The sequence below is a fragment of the Mytilus edulis genome, chromosome 2, assembly GCF_963676685.1.
Source record: "Mytilus edulis chromosome 2, xbMytEdul2.2, whole genome shotgun sequence".
Taxonomy (NCBI): domain Eukaryota; kingdom Metazoa; phylum Mollusca; class Bivalvia; order Mytilida; family Mytilidae; genus Mytilus; species Mytilus edulis.
Window position 1 is genome coordinate 80,051,860 of NC_092345.1, and position 22,332 is coordinate 80,074,191.

General features: G+C 31.9%; 1 protein-coding gene across 2 annotated transcripts in view; it reads left to right on the plus strand.

Annotated features, from left to right (window-relative positions):
• Window positions 1-208: 208 nt before the first annotated feature.
• The window catches only part of LOC139513083 (uncharacterized), a 51,802-nt gene continuing 29,678 nt past the window's right edge, over window positions 209-22,332 (plus strand). The window contains exons 1-2 of one of the 2 annotated variants that reach the window (XM_071301245.1): window positions 209-349; window positions 17,658-17,803. In XM_071301245.1, the coding sequence (XP_071157346.1) occupies window positions 17,666-17,803 (138 nt within the window). In that variant the 5' untranslated portion in view covers window positions 209-349; window positions 17,658-17,665. Of the gene's footprint in view, window positions 350-12,620; window positions 13,006-17,657; window positions 17,804-22,332 lie in introns of those variants that run through there. The other variant, XM_071301246.1, reaches the window with a different exon arrangement.

Consider the following 22,332-nt stretch of genomic DNA (forward strand, 5'->3'; position numbering starts at 1 on the left):
ATGCAATGTATATGTTTGCATTTTGTTTGATTTCTCATGATGAGGGCCTCAGGGAAGATAATCTGATTAGTTATATATAGCTAACTGTGTAACCCTCTTAAAATAAAGTATTGTTGTTGTTATCATGTTATAAGATAATATCATAATTTCTGATTTTCGCGGGCTTTTTTCAATACATATTATTTTTTAAGTGGCACTTCCGGAATCCGAAGTTGTTGCTGAAATTACGTCACTGGGTGCATTTCACCGCCATCTTTGAAAACTGAAGTGAACTTATGACTTACCTTTACAAAATACTAGCCTTTAAGAATGTAATTAAGAATAACTGATATCTACAACAACAAAAAAGGTAAGAAATCTGACAGTTTTTATCATTCTATAGCTTTAAATTAAAGTAAAATGTCCGAGAAAAACTTGACTTTTACAGGGTCCCGATCGAGAAGAAGTTGTAGATCGTGATTGATCAACAGTCAGTAGTTTCACAGAAGTGCTTGTAAATATAAATTGTTTTCTAGAGATATCAACCAAACGTTTATTGTTTTATATGAGTCCCTAAAAGGGGTTGTTAATACATGTATGTGTCTTTACTCTCTGATTAAGTGAATCGATAACCGACGAGTTTTGGAAGTATGTATATATAAATTGGGATATCTCATTTTATGATTATGAAAGTAAATGCAGATCCCATTTAAGTAATTAGGTCCCTAAACTGATGTTAAAACTAAATATAAGAAGTATGTGTACAGTTCCAATACACCTTATCGCTATTTGGAAATCTGTCCCGCTTGACTCAAGAAATTTCCCCCGGTTTAGCTTATGACGTCATACAACACGCACTTTTCCATTGTGACGTTAAATATTTTCTATTGTGGTGTCTAAATATTCTGGGAACTTTTGTGATGTCCAGTAATGAGGGACAAATAGTGATGATAAGGTGGATTCCTGACCGGCTTATCCACCTGTCCACGTTTTAAACTTGAATCCAGGTCTGTTTGCCCACAATCATGTTCGCTCCCATTCTCTTAATTTCTCATTCATCCCCTTTCACATTCTCTCCCTGGATCTGTTTGCATCCGTTTTAAATATAAATGGTTTGTGTTGAATTAGACATTAGTATTGCTATAGTTTGTTATTGACTAATACCAGGGTGTTAATTTACTTTGTCACAAGGCTGAGCGGGTGACAATTTTTTGAATGTCACCCTCTCGTCCGGACCAATCAAAAATCGATAATTGAAAGGACAATGAATTGAATTTATATCCATTAAATAAAATACAATGCTTTAGTTCTAAGTTTTGGCGCAGATTTTATTATTTGAATGTCAAAATAAAACATCTTGCCTCACTTTTGTTGTTTTTTCTAAGACCTGTAACGTTGTTATGTATTTGAAAACAGAAAATACTTTTAACATAAAATTATTCTGTAAAAGACAATAATGATAGGACATTCAGTATAATAAATTGAATAACGCATAGCTGAGAGGGTGATAGAGCAGATTGGTACCCCTCAAAAAAGCATTGTACATTTTTGTAAACCTTAGCTTCGCAGGGGTTGACAATGTTTTCTAGGGGTAACAGTCTGCTCTATCAACCTCTCAACTATGTGTTATTCATATAGTGACATTCTGAAAACGTAAACTGGTTTTTGTTAGAGAATTATTTATAATTTGACAAAATGAATAATGAATATTGTCATGATGATGAAAGGCTAAGTCATTTGTTTTCAAGACTTGTAAAAGAGATACAGAAGCAGATAACCAAATAGCTTTTAAACTCACTGCAAGCTGTAAAATAATTAAAAATGTATCTTTCAATTTTCATTTAAAATATATTTAAGTCACCAAAACGGAGTTTTGGGGACTTATTGTTTTTGTATCGTTTCTTATTATTATGTCACCCGATCGACAATGTCGGGTGACATATTGCTTTTCCTCTGTTTCTTTACTATTATTATTCTTATTCTTCCAATGATTTTGTCCGGCAGTTTTCTTGGAGACAATGGAACCAATCTTAATGATAGTTGACTATAATGAGGAACACAAAATTTCGGGTTGCAGTAGGTCATAAGACCATTAAAAATGGCTGCCGTTACCATGGAAACGGAACAAATGTGAAAAATTCCAGTTTTTGGTTTTAATGGAATATTTGGAGTTGCTTTAACTTAGAATCATTATATTTTGATACAATGTAGGTGCCGGGCACATACTGGTTTTGGATGATTTTGGCAATCATTGGAACTATCATGTTGCCATGGAAACTACACCAAAAATTTCCAAAATATCAAAATGCTCCAAATTTAAAAAAACTCCACAGGAACGATGAGCAACATTGGTAGATGTGTAATTTGGCGTTGGAATTTCAAAAATGTCTGCCGTTACCATGGAAACAAGGCAAAAAGGTCAAAACGCTTTAAAAACCTTAAAAAGTGGCATTTACTTCCTTAAAATGGTAGGTCAAATCCATTGAAACTCTTATGGTATGTTCCCTCCCATGTACCAATGTGGTATCTGCCATTAGAAATTTGGAATGGTCTGTGTTACCATAGAAACCAGCCAAAATGTCAAAAATTTCAAAAATTTCAAAATGCTCAAAAAGTATTGATACTTAGTATGATTGTTGACTGTCAAGTCTGCATGAGTCTTTTGGAGTTGGAATTTCCAAAATGGCCACCGTTGCCATGGCAACTGCAGAAATGTCAAATATTTTCAAAATGCTCCAAACTTAATCAAACTTAATATTATTGTCAACTGGCATGTATAGATGAGACTTTTGACTTTGCAATTTTCAAAATGGCTGCCGTTGCCATGGAAACAGCAGAAATGTGAAACTTTTGACAATGCTCTTATATTAGTGAAAATTTACAGAAAGATATATCGCAATTCATAGATCTGCATTCACTGTTAAGTTGTTTTGAAATGGCTACCGCTTAGTGACAATGGGGGGAAGGGTGACATCCGCTATTGCTTGCAATGGCAAATCTAGTTATTATTCTTATTCTTCTCTTTCTGACCCCTTAAACTGTCCTACCATTTTTTGGGAAGCAGTAGAGGATGGAAACTTTATATTTTTTCTGGGTATGGGTCTGCATCATGGGGGTTGCAGAACCCAATGTCCGTGATACCAGGGTGTCATCTTGGCATAATTAGGGGGGCTCAAAGATGGGTGGGGTCAATTTTTTTTTACATTTCTTAAATTTCCTACTGTATGTAGAGTAGATGGAATAATGATTACTTCTATGAATATTAAGAGACACATGTCTGCTTCAACATGGAACTTTTTTTATTTCAGTAGGGGGTCTCCTGGCATAATTTTAGGGGGGTGAATTTTCATGGAACATTCCAGAACATCAAAGTTAAATTTATTCTAGACACATTTAATGGTATATGATGGTATATAATTATGGAGAGAACAATTTGCAGCAGCACTTTGTCTGTGGAATATTCAAAATGGCCGCCGTTACCATGGAAACAGCAAAAATATGAAAAACTTCAAAATGCTTCAAATTTGATGAAACTTATAACTAATGTTGACTAACTTGTGTAGAATTGACTTTTGAGTTTGGAATTTTCAAAATGGCCGCCGTTACCATGGAAACAGCAAAAATATGAAAAACTTCAAAATGCTTCAAATTTGATGAAACTTATAACTAATGTTGACTAACTTGTGTAGAATTGACTTTTGAGTTTGGAATTTTCAAAATGGCCGCCGTTACCATGGAAACAGCAAAAATATTAAAAAAATCAAAATGCTTCAAATTTAATGAAACTTATAACAAATGTTGCCTAACTTGTGTAGACTTTAATTTTGAGTTTGAAATTTTCAAAATGGCCGCCGTTGCCATGGAAACAGCTAAAATGTCCAAAAAAAATTTAATTCTTCATATTGAATTAAACTTTACACACACATTATTTGGCATCAATGATACCGCAGAACAATGATGTGGGGTCCGTTTTGGTGACTTTTGTGTTAGCATCCTAACACAGGATTACTTGTATTCATTGGTTTTACTCCTACCTAGCTTACTGCTTGTATTTTATTTCGCAACAACATTAATTCACAAATGCATGTTTCGCATGAGTTTAAGGTGGCTTGGGACTATTTGACTGCGCATAATTTCACGCATGAATTACAAAAGTATTAGTCGTAAATTCGATATAAAATTTTTTAATATTTTGATTGATCAGAAATGTGAAATTGTTGTAGTTACGTGACTAATAGAATATTGCCGTTATTATCCGTATTTGTTAGAGGGTCAAAATGACATTTCACCCATTGTCAGCATTTTCACGCCAAAATTGGGGTTTTAATGCAAAATAATTGTTTTTCCTTATCGGTGACATATGTTTTTTATTTTATCATCCTTTGAAGCTATATTTCACCTTTTTAAATTGCAGTTTTGGACCAAGTGTCATAGAACGTTTTTTTGTTATTCCGATAAAAATATGTCAACACCTATTTTCCCTATCATTTCATTGAAAAATGGTCCCTTTGACATAAATGTTTGAAAGTAAAAATTTTAGCTTAAATGGTCGGTGACCCCCTATTTGTTTTCAACTAATTTGATTCACTTTCTGTAAGGAATAAAATAACAAAAAATACGGCACTTCTGATAGAAACTTCGAATAGGCCTGAGCCACCTTAATGACAGTCTTCTTCTGTCACGAGTTGAATATTTTTCGATATTTGAATTCTTACATTGAGCTATTGGCAAATGGCTTTTTTAATGAAATTAATGTAGAAAATATAAGGAACTATAATTTTTCCCTACGCATTCACAATTTGTTTTGATCGTTCCCCTTGACAACACCTATTGTTGTATATACGGCGTCAGAGAGTGAAATAACCATGTTTATTTCACATGTGAAATTATTGGTTTTTATTTAACTGGGATGCAATTCATTGCAACCAATTTAATAATTATACATAATCAATTTTTACATATTTGAGTTATTTTTCTACTCACGAAAGTCGCGAAAATAAATCGCTTGTGAAAATAAGTTGGTTTATGGTGTGCAGAAGCTTGGTGGTAAAAAACTGTTTAAGGTGTTAATACATGTAATAGAAATTGATGTTTATGAGAAACTTATATACATGTACATTCAAAATGAGAGATGTATATTGTAATACCATTAATGCTATTTATATAGAAAATGCATTGATTCTTTCAATTAGTTCATGTACATGTAAGAGTTGACAGTCATGGGCATCAGACTAGTATTTAGTAGCACTGTCTAGTAAAACTTTATTTGGACTTGTTATTATAAGTATCTGGAAAACTTTGTTTAGACTCAAACAAATATTGGAATATTGGTCTTCTGACCAGAAATTGTAAAAGATTTTGGTGCAGACTTAGTTGAATATAAACAATGAAAAGAAAGTTGTAATACATTGTAACTTTAAATAGAACAGTACAGTGACTCATTGAAAGTTCAATTTGAATAAATTTTGACATTAAAATACAAATATTGACCAAGTTGGTGCAAAAATTCACAACTTAATTTTGTACCATCTATGAACAATAACTTAAATTAACCACATACCACTTGTGTTTTTAAAATGCCAGCTACTCAAAAGTAAATAAAATTTACAGTTGAAGTGTGCTTAATTTGAAATTTTGAGCTCTTTTGTACACTTTGTATTTACTTTTGAATTGATTTGTGTTTTTAACAAGACATGAATTTTTTTATGAAGTGTATTACAAAATGTTGACACATAGCTTTTCATTGTGATATATAAATGAGTTAAATGGAAAGCTGTTTTGAAAACCTATGGTACAATGTATATATGTATAAAGGATCATGATAAAACATGCTGTATATTTATTTTACACCATGATGCCATCAAATGCAAATTGAATATCTTGCATTTATCATGTTAGATGAAATAAGGTCAAATTCTGGAAGACCCCCTTCTCAATCATTTTGCTATATATATATACATTGCATACCAGGGGTATATGCATACAATCATGATTAACATTAGGTTGATACACCCCATCTGATTTACCTTAAAAGGTGTTCAGGAGGTAATATATTCTACGCAGACCAAACATGATTATTTTGTACAAACAGGTACATTGTACATGTATATGGGCAAATGAACCTGGACTTTGTGTACTTGGATGCAATTTTGCAAGAAGTCATGTACTTGTTACCTTATTTAATTTGAACTGAAGTTTCTGTGCAAATTATTGTTTGTATACTGGAAAAGCAGAAACTTTCGTGGAGGATTTAATTTTGTTGAAAGTATATATCCAGGAAATTAAAAATCCACGAAAAATGTATCCTACATATATCATCAATTCCATTTACTGGTAACCACAATATTAAATCCCCATGAAATCTTATATAGACACAAAAACGAAGTTTCAAACCCCACAAAAAATGTTTCTACAGCTGAAATAAATTGATCAGATGATGAATGATTTGAAATACCTAAAACAATGAAGACAGTGTTTAGATTAGCATAAATATATATGAAGACTATTTAAGAGTTACAGAAAGTTATTTCTTCTTTGGTCCTGTTTGAAGACATGGTATTATTAAGCATCAAGTTTTTACTACATTAAGAGATTTTCAAACAACAATTTCTTGATACATGTACCTATAGATTATCGATCATCTCAACGAGGAGATTGATACTGGCTTGAGCAGTGAGAAAAGCAATCGAGTTGATGACCAATGATAATCTATTTATTAAGATAAGATAAGAAAACTTTATTTTGATTCGGCATAAGTGCAAATAAGCAACACAAGCTCTAAGGAGCTTTTGACCAAATATAAAAACATATAAATAATATAAAAACAGTTCATTTTGACATATAAAAAACCTGTAATACGAAGTTGAAATCTGACATACATATCATGCAATAAAAATAAGCAACACATTTTAGAATGAAGTAAAAACATGCTAGACCAGAGCAACCAAAAGCAACATAAATAATAAATAATTTATTGCTTTTTGACCTATGACGACATTGACTTGTTAATTTCATTGACAACTGGAAGATCAGCTATTACCACCCAAAGTGAGAAGGGAAAACATTGCCATAAACAATGGCAGTACTGTTTAACCTTAAATTGCAGTAAGGGTGTGCAGCCTAACCCTTTAAATGGACAGGTTTGGAGACTATGATTAAAAAAATGTATCAAGTAAAATAGAAAAGATGCTCTGATTCAATTTACAAAAGATTGCCATGTCCAACAGTAAACCAGAATCCACAGTCACATGCATGGTTTCTAATTGAACAGTTGGGGGCTTGGAAATAGGATTACCCCCTTTTTTAAAGAGGATTACCATGGCCACAGCAAAGAAAACCAGTATATAATCCATTAATGCTAAATAGATTACAAGCTCTTCCTGTGTAGTAGGATTTGAATCACAGTCTGGCATACATTTGTAACCTCATTTGGATAGTAATTCTGTACACTACGATACCAGGCAAGAATAGACTTGTTAATGAAAGACAAATACTAAAAAACAAAAACAAATTATTCAACACATTTGGCTGAATTCTTTGAGGAATTTGTTTTTGTTGCCTGTGGCAAAGACAGCTTCAACAATGTATTTATTTGTGTTAAGGTCCAGCCAGCAGTTAGGTCAACAATATTTGGTTTGCAGTGTTTTGTCAAATTAAGGGGAACCACTAACGATAAGTCCATGATATTTGATATGCAGTTTACAATTACTTGGTGATAAGTTGGCCTTTCCCTTTTTAGTCCTGGTCATTTGCATATTTTACATGTTAAAGTTTGTGATAAGGTCAGTTAAAGGGGAACCACTGACAGTGACTCTGTGACTCATGAGAAGTCTTTGAAATTAAGTATGCAGATGTATTACTATTGGCATATATCTTATTTCCACAGAAACTATTTGGGTCACCCTTTACAAATACAATCATGGTTCATTGACTGAAAACTTGGCTATTTAATTTTTCAACATTTGCAGTTTATTTCAAAATAACAAAAACAGCTACCTTTCAAATTTGATACGGTTTAGATTTTATGTTTTCAAGTTATGAGGTTTTCTTTATAAAAAAAAAAGGGGGGATTTTCCAGTTTTCGGACAATAACTCAAAAATGCTTTCAGCAGTTCTTGTTGAACTATAGTAAGTTGTTTATATCTGTTGTCTATTGCTCCTTTTTAATTTTTATACATTTTTATGTCCCATTTATGGGCATTATGTGTTCTGGTCTGTGCTTCCGTTTGTCCGTGCGTGCGTCTGTTTGTCTGTCCCGCTTCAGGTTAAAGTTTTTGGTCCAGGTAGTTTTGGATGAAGTTGAAGTCCAATGAACTTCAAGCTTAGTACACATGTTCCTTAGGATATGATCTTTCAAATTTAATGCCGAATTAGAGATTTTACCCCATTTTCATGGTCCACTGAACATAGAAAATGATAGTGTGGATGGGGCATCTGTGTACTTTGGACACATTCTTTTCAGAAAAAGGGAATGATTTTCCAGTTATCAGGAAATATCTTTTACTTTAAGAACTTTGGACAGTTTTCATGAAACTTTGGTGACTGATATATCTATGAAGATAAACTCCCTTTAATTTTTTTATAAATTTCTGATATGATAATGAGAAGTTATTTACGTTTATTCTTTGCAAAAGGGACGGGCACATCATTTGCTACTTATTTTATTTGATCTGTGTACTTAAGGTAACACATACATACATTTTGACATTACATTACTTTATGTGTGTACCCATAATTTCTAAATAGTTTCATATATATATGATAAATGATGAAATGTATTTGTTTAACACACTACTTGTTACAAATGAATATTTTATAATTATATCTGTCAGCAATAAACTCATACTTATCTGTTCTAGTGAACAGAGCTATTTACATCTCATCTCATAAAATACTTTATCATCACTGGTTATATGTAAAACCCTTGTAGTTAGTAATGTTATGTACAAAATGTATTATGCAGGCCTAGTAAAATTAGTTGATACTTTTTTTGACAATGTGACACAATAGATCTATCTTTTTTTGGTTTATAAAGTCCTACATAGGAACTTAGATCTACTAAGTCTGGTGACAATTTGCTGCTTTCCCTGCATTAAACATGTAGCTGTAGTCATTGTTGGTTTTAGATGACAGACAGAAGTCAGTCTGGTTTATTGGTATTGTGTGGGTTGAAAGTAATATTTGATGATGGTTTTTTAGATGGCAGGCAGAGAACATTCTGATTGGTTGGTACAGCTGTACAGGTTGGTATGTTTGGGTTGTTTGTAATACATTGATAATGGTTATTAATTTGACTGGCTGAGAACATTCTAATTGGTTTGTACAGTGGCCAGGTTGGTATTGTTAACTAAAAGTTGAAAGTAATATATGATGTCAGATGGTTCTTTAGATGTCAGGCAGAGAACATTGTGGCTAGTTGGTACAGCTGTACATGTAACAGGTTGATATGTTTAGGTTGTTTGTGATGAAGGTTATTAATTTGGCAGGCAGAGAACATTCTGATTGGTTGGCACAGCTGGTTAGGCTGGTATTGTAGGGGTTGTAAGTAATATATGATGATGGTTCTTTAAATGGCAGACACGAGTACATTCTGATTGGTTGGTACAGCTGTACAGGTTGGTATGTGTGTTGTTAGAAATACATTTTGTACATTGATGATGGTTCTTTAGAAAGCAGGCAGAGTACATATTCTGGCTGGTTGGAACTTATACACAATGTTTATTACCAAATAACTGAGATCAAATGAGAATGTTGGTGGTTTCTCTTGACTTTCTAGTGATATGCCCCTTTACAAATGGAAAAATTGCTTAATTCTATGTTTCTGTTCTCTAAAGTTTGCCTCAACCAACTGTTCTGAATCTTATACAATATGCTTATTACCAAAAAAGTAGATGAAGTTTGAAGTTTAGTGGAGTCACTTTTACTGTTCAAGTGTTTGCCCCTTTACAAATGCTAAAACTGCTAAATTTTTGGTTTGTTCTCTAACTATAACTGCTTTCAAATTATGTCCATTTATAATGTTATATATGCAATAAAATTGAGAATGGAAATAGGGAATATGTCAAAGAGACAACAACCCGACCATAGAGCAGACAACAGCCAAAGCCCACCAATGAGTCTTCAATGAAGCCAGAAACTCCTGCACCTGGAGGCGTCCTTCAGCTGGCCCCTAAACAAATATGTATACTAGTTCAGTGATAATGAACATCATACTAAACTCTGAATTATACACACAAGAAACTAAAATTAGAAATTATACTTACTAGACTAACAAAGGACATAGGCTCCTGGCTTGGGATAAGCGCAAGAATGTGGCTGGGTTAAACATGCTTTTTGAGACAAGCATATCATTTACCATGACATTCCAAATTTTATTTTTATAAGTTGAGAAATATTTTCTTAGAATACAGTATTGAATGTAGTTGCTATTTTTTTAATTGACTCTGAAGAAAATGTTCTGATCATCAATAATAAATTAAATATTTGATATTATTATTAGACTTCCTGTAAGAAATTCATTTTATTTTAAGACTTCTCTAATGAACCAAAAAATGTATGAAGGAATTACATGGTGTTGAATTATATATTTATAAAACGTTGTCCATCCTGTTGCACAAATGATTTGATTTCATTGTCAGTTGTTGCACAATTATGTGTAGTGGTAAATGTGCTGAGGCCAAGCATAATTAAGGGTAATAGCTTTAACACAATGTCTTACCTTAGAAGCCATTACATTGTTTGCTGTCAAACTGTTTATGTATGAACTTGCATTATTCAGGTTACATTTTTTTGCATTTATTCAGACAGACGGGGAAACGAACACACAAGATATACATATAAAAAAGAAGATGTGGTATGATTGCCAATGAGACAACTGTCCACAAGAGACCAAAATGACACAGACATTAACAACTATAGGTCACCATACGGCCTTCAACAATGAGCAAAGCCCATACCGCATAGTCAGCTATAAAAGGCCCTGATAAGACAATGTAAATCAATTCAAACGAGAAAACTAACGGCCTTATTTATATAAAAAAAATAAGCGAAAAACAAATATGTAACACATAAACAAACGACAACCACTGAATAACAGGCTCCTGACTTGGGACAGGCACATATATAAATAATGTGACGGGGTTTAACATGTTAGCGGGATCCCAACCCTCCCCCTAATCTGGGACAGTGGTATAACAGTACAACATAAGAACGAACCATGTATTGTATTGCATGCCAACGATCAAAAATAGCAAAGTTTGCTGTGATGATAACATCTAGGTTTCAAAGTTGGTGTCTGATTTTTATTCATCAATGATATTGGTGTAGCTTCATGGACTTTTATTAAACTTAAATAATATGTTATTATGAAAAAAAGCGATTATTAACCCTTTCTAAATTTAGTGTTTTCCTCATAACATAATGAGAATATGTGTAAATAATTGTCAATGAGACAACAACGTGTTTCTTACCAAATGAGGATTTAATGACTTGATTAACTGATAAATTAATTTTGGTATTTAGTATTTGGATACATATACTCAGGTTTGAAAAATTAGAGAACTTTGATAATTTTGTCTAACCTTAGAGAAAACTTCATGACCTAGAGATAGCATACTAAGGAGCATAAACAAAGATCCAAAGTTTTAAAAGGACTTGGGAGTCACAAAAACATTAACGACTTAAGTTGATCGTAAGCTTTGTACAATTCATTATTATATACTAAGGATCAACTTTTGTCATAAGTTTTTTGGGGAACTCAGTCCTCAGGTACTCACAATTACTGGAGGCCAGTTCAAAGCACAATTTCAACTATGAACGATGTTTTCACAAATAGATATTCAATCAGTAAAATTCCAAAGGGTTTAGCATTAAGATTTCTTAGGCAGCCCATGAAAAGCATGACCTTAAGCAAGTAAGATTTATAAGTATATGGATGTCGCACACCAAAATTGTATTTCTTGTTCTCATTGGAAATTGAATGATTCATACTGCAAATTTGAAGAAAGTGAACCCTAGTTGAAAAAGTTATTAATGAATAAAAAGTTTCACAAATCTAAAATCTCTCCAAAAAATGTTTATTTCATCTTAAAAGGCCTGAAAAAAATGTTTGATGTCATGCAAACCTAGACTTACATTGTATAAGGTACAGAAAGAACATATATTAATAAAATCAGTTGTTTGACCTGTTAGTCAAATGCATTTTGTTAAAAAATATTTTTTCACTCTTTTGGTCTTTTGGAAAATGTTGTTAGTGTTGTATTTAGACCCCTCTTCAATGAAACTTGTTACATGCACACATATAAAAATTGCGGTTTTTATCCAACGCAATCATAGGTTTGAACGTTGTTTTCAATTTAGACTTGTTTATAATACATATATATGATATATATAAAGCGTGTGTAAACTTTTTTTTTTCATTCAAAGATATCAAAACTGGTATTGAATTTTTCAGGAAGCGCACCGGTTGGTTATTTCTAGAAACCATTTAATATTTTAAGCAGCAGGTTACTTAAAAAGGTTACCTTGAGAGATTTTGATCCTTGGTTTAATTATTGAACAATTTTCTCATATTATACCAACATTCCTATTAATCATGCTTAAATTTCCACAAGCGGGTTCTGGTGTTATAATTCTATTGTAAAGCCAAGGACTACACTACGCAAGGTTTGAAGGCGGAGAAGTTGCATTACCTGGGTCGACAGGTAATCTGAAGGTGTAAGGCTACTTTTGTAAATCATAAATCTGTTTGTACAATGTATAGTTATGTTTACAGAGAAACTAGGTCACATGATAAATCTTAGGTAGTCTGTTTCAAACTGTGTATTGCCTTCACTTCACAAATTGATGTGAAAGAAATAACTGTTTTGATAAAAAATCTTGTGTGTAACTGTGCCTAAATTAATGTCAGAGATTTCTCGACATTTGTAGCAGAAAGATAGGATACAACAAAAAATGGTGGTTTTAAGTTGTTGGACATTAAAATTCTGAGACACAGAAGATATGGATAGACAGTTGAAAGGAATTCAAGTGAGTGTATCACGTTTATTTTGTAATGAGGTAAAAAAATATCTGTGGAATTTTTTTCGTTTTACACACTGGTTATAATTGAATGCAAAATAAATCTTAATTAAACACATACTTCTATATATTTAGATTTCAAATAAACTTAATTTCTAAACTTTACTGTATTTATAGCCATTGAGGTAGAGAGACAGAACCTAGGAAAACTTTGCATATAGAAAAACTTAAACTGCACTTCTGATTTATCTGATAGTACAAACCCAAAATTAAGTGCAGTATGCTTTAACATGATGGCATTATCAATGGGCTCTTGTAATGTTGTTTGGAAATTTTTCTCATGCATCAGAACATTTTAGCTGGTATGATAAATGGCATTTCAGGGGATACAACAGTTCATGGACTGCGGCAAAGCTGAGGTCAATAATTCCTTATTAAGGTGATGAATGGGTTTCATTAATTACAAAAATTTAAAACAATTAAAATGTTTCTATTCAAACTAATTTTAGTCAAAAAGTAATTCAAATAAACCATTCATAAATTACTTTTTGGCAGGAATTTATTGGTTTAAAAATAATGCTTTTTATTGTTTTATTTTCAATTTTTTGCAATATAATAAACTGTTTGAATCAAAGGTCAGCAAAACAATTAAAAAGACAAATTAGGTTGCCTTAATCCGGATGCCCATTGAAGGGGCGACTACAATTTCAATATTGTAACATTTTTAACTTGAAAGCCATTTAACTGCGACAGGATTGTCAATTTATGCCCTGTTTATCCATAGATGGATCATTGCTCTCTGCCATATGACAACACTTTTTGGGACTCTGAGGCCTAGCGATCAGTAAGTTCCTCAAAAGGATTTTAGATGTCACAACAGTTAAAGCAAATGAATCTGAGCACTTTAAGTACTTTTTAAAAGATTTGATAATTTAAATATTGCAATATTCTGAGTCATGAAATAACCAAATTCTGAATAGTAATGGACAGAAAAAATGAAATCATTCATAACAGGGTAAGATTCTGTTGTTTCTTTTAAACATCTGTTTTAAAGCTTTAAAAGAATTGATATCTCTACAACTCATATTGAGGAAGTGCCCAGCCTGGCAAGCATATGGTAAATTGTATTTTTATACTTGCCATATCATTGAGTTTCATTTCAAATAACAGTGATATACACACATGTATACCATATTTATTCTATTTAAAGCCCCCCTTCTAATTAACGCCCCCTATTGAAAATCAAGCGTTCAGAACTTTTGACTTCTAATAAACGCCCCCATTTTGTAGTTAAAAAAATAAAATTGAAACTAACCCATTACAAAGGGGGATAGGATGGGTCCTGACCCCGAAATCCCGGGCTTAAAAACACAAAATCCTGAGGTCCTGAATTTAAATAAAGTAAATCCCGACATCCCGAAATCAGAAAAGAAGAATTCCCGTATCCCGAAAGGGTCAATCCCGAAGTCCCGAGCTTAAAAACACCCAATCCCAGAGTCCCGATAAAGGTCCTATCCCCCCTCATTACAATATTGCTAAGACATCAACCCGGTCACTCAGAAACATGAAACGAAAAATCAATAATGCCCATGTTTCAATCCACTCCGATAATCCAACACAGTGTGAACAAGTTCCAAAAATAAATCTGTCAGTTACACAGTACGCTGTTGAAATTATGTTCCATTGATGTGCACGTTTGTTCATTCGAAAATTTTTACAAATTATTAGATGAGGTCACATTACCGATAAACGCTATTTATAGATTATGGAGACAATAAGAAACACGTGTATATTACTATAGTCTGTTTCAACAAAATTCAGGTAAAGGTCAATGAAGTAAGGTATGAAATTCGTTTCTCTAATTGACGCCCCCCTTTCGGAAATTGTTTTCGCCCCCGGGGCGTTTATTAGAATAAATACGGTATATATATATATATGAAATAATGCTTGATGAATCATGAATCTGTCTCTGGACATCATAAATTTTTGTTATATGTCAATTCTTTAATACTGCTTCATTTATCCATTTTATGCTCCCGTCCAAGTTTTTCCCTAGTTCATCTGTATGTCGGTCTGTACATCCTAAAGTTGATTTCTGTTCTCTAGCTTCCACCAAATGTTATGAAACTTCAAAACAATGCTTATTTCCACCAAACACAGATCAATTTTGAACATAGCTGGCTACGCTTTCACTTTTCTAGAGTTATGTCCCTTTAGAAATTGAAAATTTTTGAATATGCCCTTTATTTACTATGGACATTTTTTTCTTTTATTTTATAAACATTTGATTCTATGGAAAAGTTTGGGAATTTTTGCTATAGAAAAAACAGAACTGATCAGCTCAATAAAAAACATCTTAGTTCTGATGGAAATGATTACTTTTGTAATCTACTGAACCTATTTTTGTGAGAATTATTTTACAGCTGCAATTTGTTAATTGAATAAAAGAAGTTGTGTGATCTCACAGTATTCTGTTTTCCAACTTGGCCATTAAGATAGTTTGTATTTTACTCAAATTTTATGTCACATAGGTTTGATATTGTGCTTCCATGTTTAGGCATTACCTTTTCTATATTCCTTAGATAAATGGAGATCAAGTCATATCTACTTAGAAACTTAAGAATTTAATGATTTTTTATAATTGAGAAAAACTACCAAGAGAGTGCTGATTTTGACCAGAGACTAGACTCCTTGTTACTACTAAAATAATAACGATTTTCCATATAAACAAAATATTTAAAATTTGAACTGGGCTACAATTTTTCTATATTTTTGATTGGACTGTTGAGGTATTGCTCCCACTGGCATTAGTGACGAAAGCCCACTACTGGTGCTGGAGATGTGGGGACAAGAGGTGTTGATTATGGTTCACATTTAACTGATTTAACCATCAGTTTGGTTCTAATATAAATATATACAATAAATCAACTGTACATGTATTTAGGGTGAATATAGGTCATGATTCATTGGTCAATGTTAAGTTTGCATATCTACTGGTAGGGTTGTTTCTCAGAAACTATTAAGAAATGCATCCACTATATTTTGACTACTAGATAGATTGTAAGGTACCAGTACATAGATATAAGAAGATGTGGTATGACCGTATGAGTGCCAATTCTCCAGTCCATCCAAGTCACAATTTGTAAAAGTAAACCATTATAGGTCATAGTTTGGTCTTCAACATGGAGCCTTGGCTCACACCAAACAACAAGGGCCCCAAAAATGACTAGTGTAAAACCATTCAAACTGAAAACCAATGGTCTAATCTATATAAAAAACGAGAAACATGAAACATGTCTATCTGTTGAGGCTTCTCTGACCATGACACCATTTTCACGTTTAGTTCCTTTTCTAAGATACTGTAACTAAGCAATAGGTTAACTTTGTTCGGCATAAAGAATTATTTTAAGGTGTAAACTTCTGATAGGATTCTTATGACCTCTTTCTCACAGATCATTGACAATGTTAAATGTATGTGATACCTTGCATGTATCTTTTGGTAGTAAATATGATACTGTTTTTCCCCCAACAAAGCTAATATCACTCGATAATTACATACAAAAATGGACTTAGTAAAGCTACTTAACATAAAGAATACTTAGTGACAGTATCTCAAAACTAATGTCTAATTTCTCAAGTTAAATCTTAATCAATACAGATGAAAACATACTTATCCATATGGTGCAATATTTGAAAGTTGAATTGCAATGGAAAAAGGAATAATGTTTATTATGATACGATATTATGTGAAGTTAGTTACTGACAAAGTGGGATCAAGTAACATCAATAAAAATAGAAAGTCTTGTAATATACCAAACTTCATAGAAACAAAGAAAGTTAACTTCTGTGTGCTCTCATGGCCTCTTGTAAGTTATAATGATTATGTGAAAATTGCTGAGCTAACAAAAAATTATACTATGCCTTAAATTTTAATCTGCTGGTTTTTTTTTCTAAATTCCTCATAAAATATGTTCAGAAATGTTTCTCCAAAAACTTAGATGAATTGAGGTTTGTTTTTTAAATTTAATTACCAATACAATTCTTGTTTGTTGGAAGCTTTCAGATTTTGATGAGTGAGTTATGGTTTACTGTCAATTCAGAAATTATTGTGAAAAAAATAGCAATAATAAATGTATGCATGCAATAATTTCTGAATTTACAGTATTTGAAATCTGTGAAAACTTGAGTCCTATGATAATATGTTAATACCTCTGATGTATGAAGTGTTATTTCAAATTAAAACTTTTGAAGGAAATTGATTTGAAGTTTAGAGTTCGATATTCAAAATGTTTGTTTATATGGTTTTATTAAAGAAATGCTTATTATTGAAACTAAATCACTCCTGCAGAACTAGTACTGGATACCTTTATTTAAACATCAAGACAGTTGTTTTTAAGGATTTTTGAATGATATCTTTATGGTGCATTTAAACTAGTTTCCTTAATTTATACTTTGTCAATCAAGTAGTTAGTACATACATATAACATGTTATAAGTATGTTATTGTTTGCTGACACATTTAATGAAAGCGGAAAATTGTGTGGTGGATCACATTTTATAATTCGGGAAGTGTTGAAAGATCCTGACCAAGAGAAACCATTAAAACTGAAAGAATGTTTAGAAGTTAGAACTTGGTTAAAGTTTTCATTGATATATTTTCAGGGGTGAGGATGGCAAATATAAAGATAGAGCCCCTGCCAATGGATAGGTATTCTCCGCTGACTATTAACGTTAATGCTATGGATGATGATAAAGTCCAGAAACAATTGCTGAAAAGACAGAGAGAGAGCAAGTCAGATAAATTTCATGTAAGTATATATCAAATATCTTTATTCCTAATTAAAGGGCCCACATAGAGCATATAAATCAACACAAATCACAAAAGTTCATACTAATTCACACAAACAACAAATGCAATCTAACATGAATACTGATTAGTAATCTATCCACAAAGTTGAAGGGGACATAAGCCTAGGTTTCCACTCGATTGTCTGTCCATCCATCAGTATGGCAAATTAGTTTCAACACTTTTTTCTTCATGCTTGAAGATATTGATTTGATATTTGTTGCATTGTATTATCATGACAACTAACAGTTCAAGTTTGAATTTTGTTCCAGTCTAATGAGTTTGTGCAGAGTTATGGTCCTTGGACTTAAAAAAAAAATCATTTAAATAATCAGTTTTCAACACTTTTTAGTCATGCATGAAGATATTGACTTGATATTTGTTACATAGTTTGCACCATGACAGGTTATAAACAAGAAGAGTTAAACCTTAGAAACAGTCACTAATTGATACCAGAATAGAATTTTATGCCATGATCATTACATCTCCTTTGAGCATTTATACAGTCAAATGGACTTAAAAGAACAGCTTGTTTACTTGATAATTGATTTGCCCAACCACAGTTGTCCGTTTGTCAACCAATACCTATTAACTTTCCAAATATTGTTTACCATGCGAGATCCAAGAGAGATGTTGACTCTACATCCTCCATTATATGAAATAAAAACTTCAATTCAAATTAGTAAAAATGACATTAAAATACATATTTATATACTCATTCAAGTCATATATCATATATAAAAGGCACATATTATATTTATACTATATGGCCTCCTGTGCTAAATATCCCCCATAGAGATTTTGAGAAGGGGTCAGGTATGATTAACCTTTGATAATATTTAGCACCAGAAGTGGTGGTAACCATGTCATTCTCCAGTATGGTGATCTTAATGTTTTTAACACTTTGAAGAGCTACATAGGTTAGAATATCGTCAGTAGCTCACTGCAAATGTTTACAAGTGTTAATTGATACAAATAAAAATAAGAAAACGTGAATGAGATGACTCTTCCTTGTTCTAAATGACGTAGTAGTAAACAACTTTAGGTCACTGTACTGCCTCCAACAAGGTCCAAAACCCATACCACATAGCAAGGTATCAAAGACCCTAGCATGTTTGGGTATAAATGATTATGAACCAAAACAGTCCATTAGAATAAATTTATTTCTCTTCTTGAGGTAAGACCTTATTTCTTATTACTTTATTTTAACTTCAAAATTAAAAAGGTTTCCCATCTGTATTAGTACCGGTATGTATATATGCATTTGTTTAGGTAAGCTGAATTAGTTGCAATTTTCTAAAAGTTTTGTCTATTATCTTTAAAACTGCTATGAATAGAGAAAATCTAACAGGGGCAGAAATGTTGAGAATGTTGAGATCTGCCAGCTGTCAATTTATGTATGACTTCTTATAAGAGTTATTGGCCTTAGTTATATGTTTTAATTTTGGTCTTTTGTTTTGAAAACTGCAAAAGATGCAGAGAAAATGATGTTTTGAAAATGATTAGCAAGACAATAACTTCAAATAAGTCAACATGGCTGAAATCATCAGACAACTCTTTTTAAGAGTTATTGCTCTTTTAATGAAGATTTTTACTAAATTTTTTTTGTTTGAGAGGAGATAGGACCTTTATTGGAACTCCAGGATCGAGTATTTTTAAGCTCTGGATTTCTGGATTGACCTTTTCGGGATCCGGGAATTTTTTTTCTTTCGAATTTCGGGATGTCAGGATTTGAATTTATTTAAATTCGGGACCTTAAATTAGGATTTCATGTTTTTAAGCCCTGGTTTTAGGGATCAGGACCCCTGCTACCCCCTATGTTTGCCTTGTATCTTTAACTATAAGAGATAAATAGACACTTTAATTTGCCAAAATGATCAATAAGTCAAGATTTCAAATGGGTCAACATGACCTAAATCATTATTGACTCCTTGTTGAAATTATTGCCCTTAAATTATTTCAGGAATATCTGTTATTTAAAACTGTTGCAGAAAAGATATCAGGAGTAAAAAAATATATATTCAACAACAAAGTATGAACTTCAAGCATTCAAAAATAAGGATCTGGTTTTAATTGAAAAAAAAATTATAGACATTATAGTTACAATTATCCTTTCAAATTAGTTGTGAAATATTTTTATTCCTCTGTTGTATAGAAAACTTTTACTGATTGATATTTTCAATATTTATTTTTTCAAATGTTGATTTAGCTTGGAAAAGAATATTTATGAGTTTGAATTATTTTAATTTGAATAAAAGCATTATCAAATTTACACTGTATTGTCAACCTGACTATCTATACTATTTTTGTCCTGGAAACCTCATTAACTTCCAATCAACTGTATTTACTCAAGGATTTATTTCTGTTTGCATTATTTCTATTGTATAATGTTGATTGAGTTTTATTATCCTGAGAGTGCAGTATGGTATATCCACAATGTCCGCAGGGGCAGATAACATCACATTGCAATACTGCAAACATTTTTCAATAATATGCATGCACAATTTTGCTATATATAGTGATTTTTTCTCTCTCAGTGCTTTATTTCTGATTTGATGTTTTATGTTGGATCTTTCGTATTCATCAGTTCCATTTTCTTATATTCTTTCTATAATAAAACAAATTGTAAAAACTGTTATTACCATCATTTCTGAATTGGATAACCAATATAAGGTATCAACTTTTTTCTACCTGCAAAAACAATATTGTTTGCTTACCAATGTTATCTAGGAACTCTATTTGAGGGGGGAGTGCAGTGCTTTATTTTTGGTAAAGGGTTACATTACCTTGATTTCATTGTTAATAGTTCAGTGGTCATATAGAAGACATTGGTGTGAAACAGATGTACATGTATTTATCACAATCAAATTCAGTAAATCATCACAATAAGAATTAGTTGAAATAAAATGGTTCAATGGATGATGACCTCATAATTTTTTCTTCATTTGGGTATTTAGAAAAACTTATTTGTACTTTCTTAAAATTTCATTTGAGGTAAAACCTACCCTTCTCTCAGAACATGCAAGTTTATCAGAAACCTGGGAGAAAAATAATGGTTAGAAAATACAGTAAAAAATCTTGATATTAAATACATGTGTATGATACATTTGAATGGTTGCATATAAAATTGTAAAGTTTTTGAATTTTTCATATTTCAATTTAGAGTTGTCCAAGTAATGATGTTGACATTGCATTTTTTTGCAGTTGGATAGGAATTGGGAAATGTTTTTTTTTTTCCCCCAACAATATTTGCAATTCAATTTCATAGAAACCAGAAGGCTCTGCTCCATTACTCACAATTCAGTGGCTTGCATTTTTACATTGTTGAAGTTTTCAATATTTAGATTTTGTTGAGTTCAAGAAGAATTCATTGATATTTAGTATGCAGTTTCAAAAGCCTTCCGATAATTCTGTATTGAAAAGATTGTGACCCTCCCCTCTTAAAGCATTTGAATTCTTTAATTTGTATACTGTCTAGTGAGAGAAAAAAACATGATGACATGAACAGTTGAACTAGGAATTTTGCCTGTTTTTGCATATAACTATTTATAAGAATAATTAACATCTTAAAGGCTCTCTTGATTTACACACAAAAAACTATATTGAAAAACAGTTCTGTAATTTGATCATGGTTTATTGATAGTCATAAATTATACTGTTGGCTAGTAAATCATGTAAATAAAACCTCGGTGACAGAGTGCAAAATTAGTCAAGCGCTTAAGATTTTGGGTTTTGATATGAACTTGTACCTATGTACTGCCATGTTTAACCTTCTTTATAGTACACATATCAGCCAGTTAATTTTTGATTTTTAGATAACAATAATTGACTTATTTATTCTTTGTTTGCTTTTGTTTAGGACTCCTGAAAGATTTGACAGAGATCTTTTGAATAATTTGTGTAGGTTGAAAAAAGACATTTCCCAAACCTTTGAGAAAAAAATATGTTTTCATGACCATTATAGATTTATACTTTATAACATTTACTGTTTATAGTTGAACTAGATATGACTTTGACAAATGATATGTTTGTTGTTTGTAGATATAGTCAAATTGAGTAGCTTTTTTGTAGCTTTTAAAAAAAATCACCAAATAGTAAGTTGCTATTCTGGTTCCCTATACTTTTTTAATCCACAGTTGATATATATTCTATTGGTTGCAGAGAACAATTATTTTCAAGGGAAATAGCTCCTTATAAGGGTTGAATAAAAAATAACTGTTTATGTTTATTAACGCCATCTATTCTTGTACATGCTGCCATATTCAAATCGATTCTATTTCTAATACTGAAAATTGCAAATAAAAGAAATTGCTTCAAGGGGACATAACTCTAAAAGGGGATGCTGAAATCCTATGCAGCCTTATCTGGCAATACCTCATGATAAGCTCTACCTATTGTCGAAATAGGGTATGATATCTTCAAAAACAAAGAGGAGGTGCCATGTCGAAAAAAATGGGAAGAAAAGGGAGATAACTTCTGTTCAGGATGATA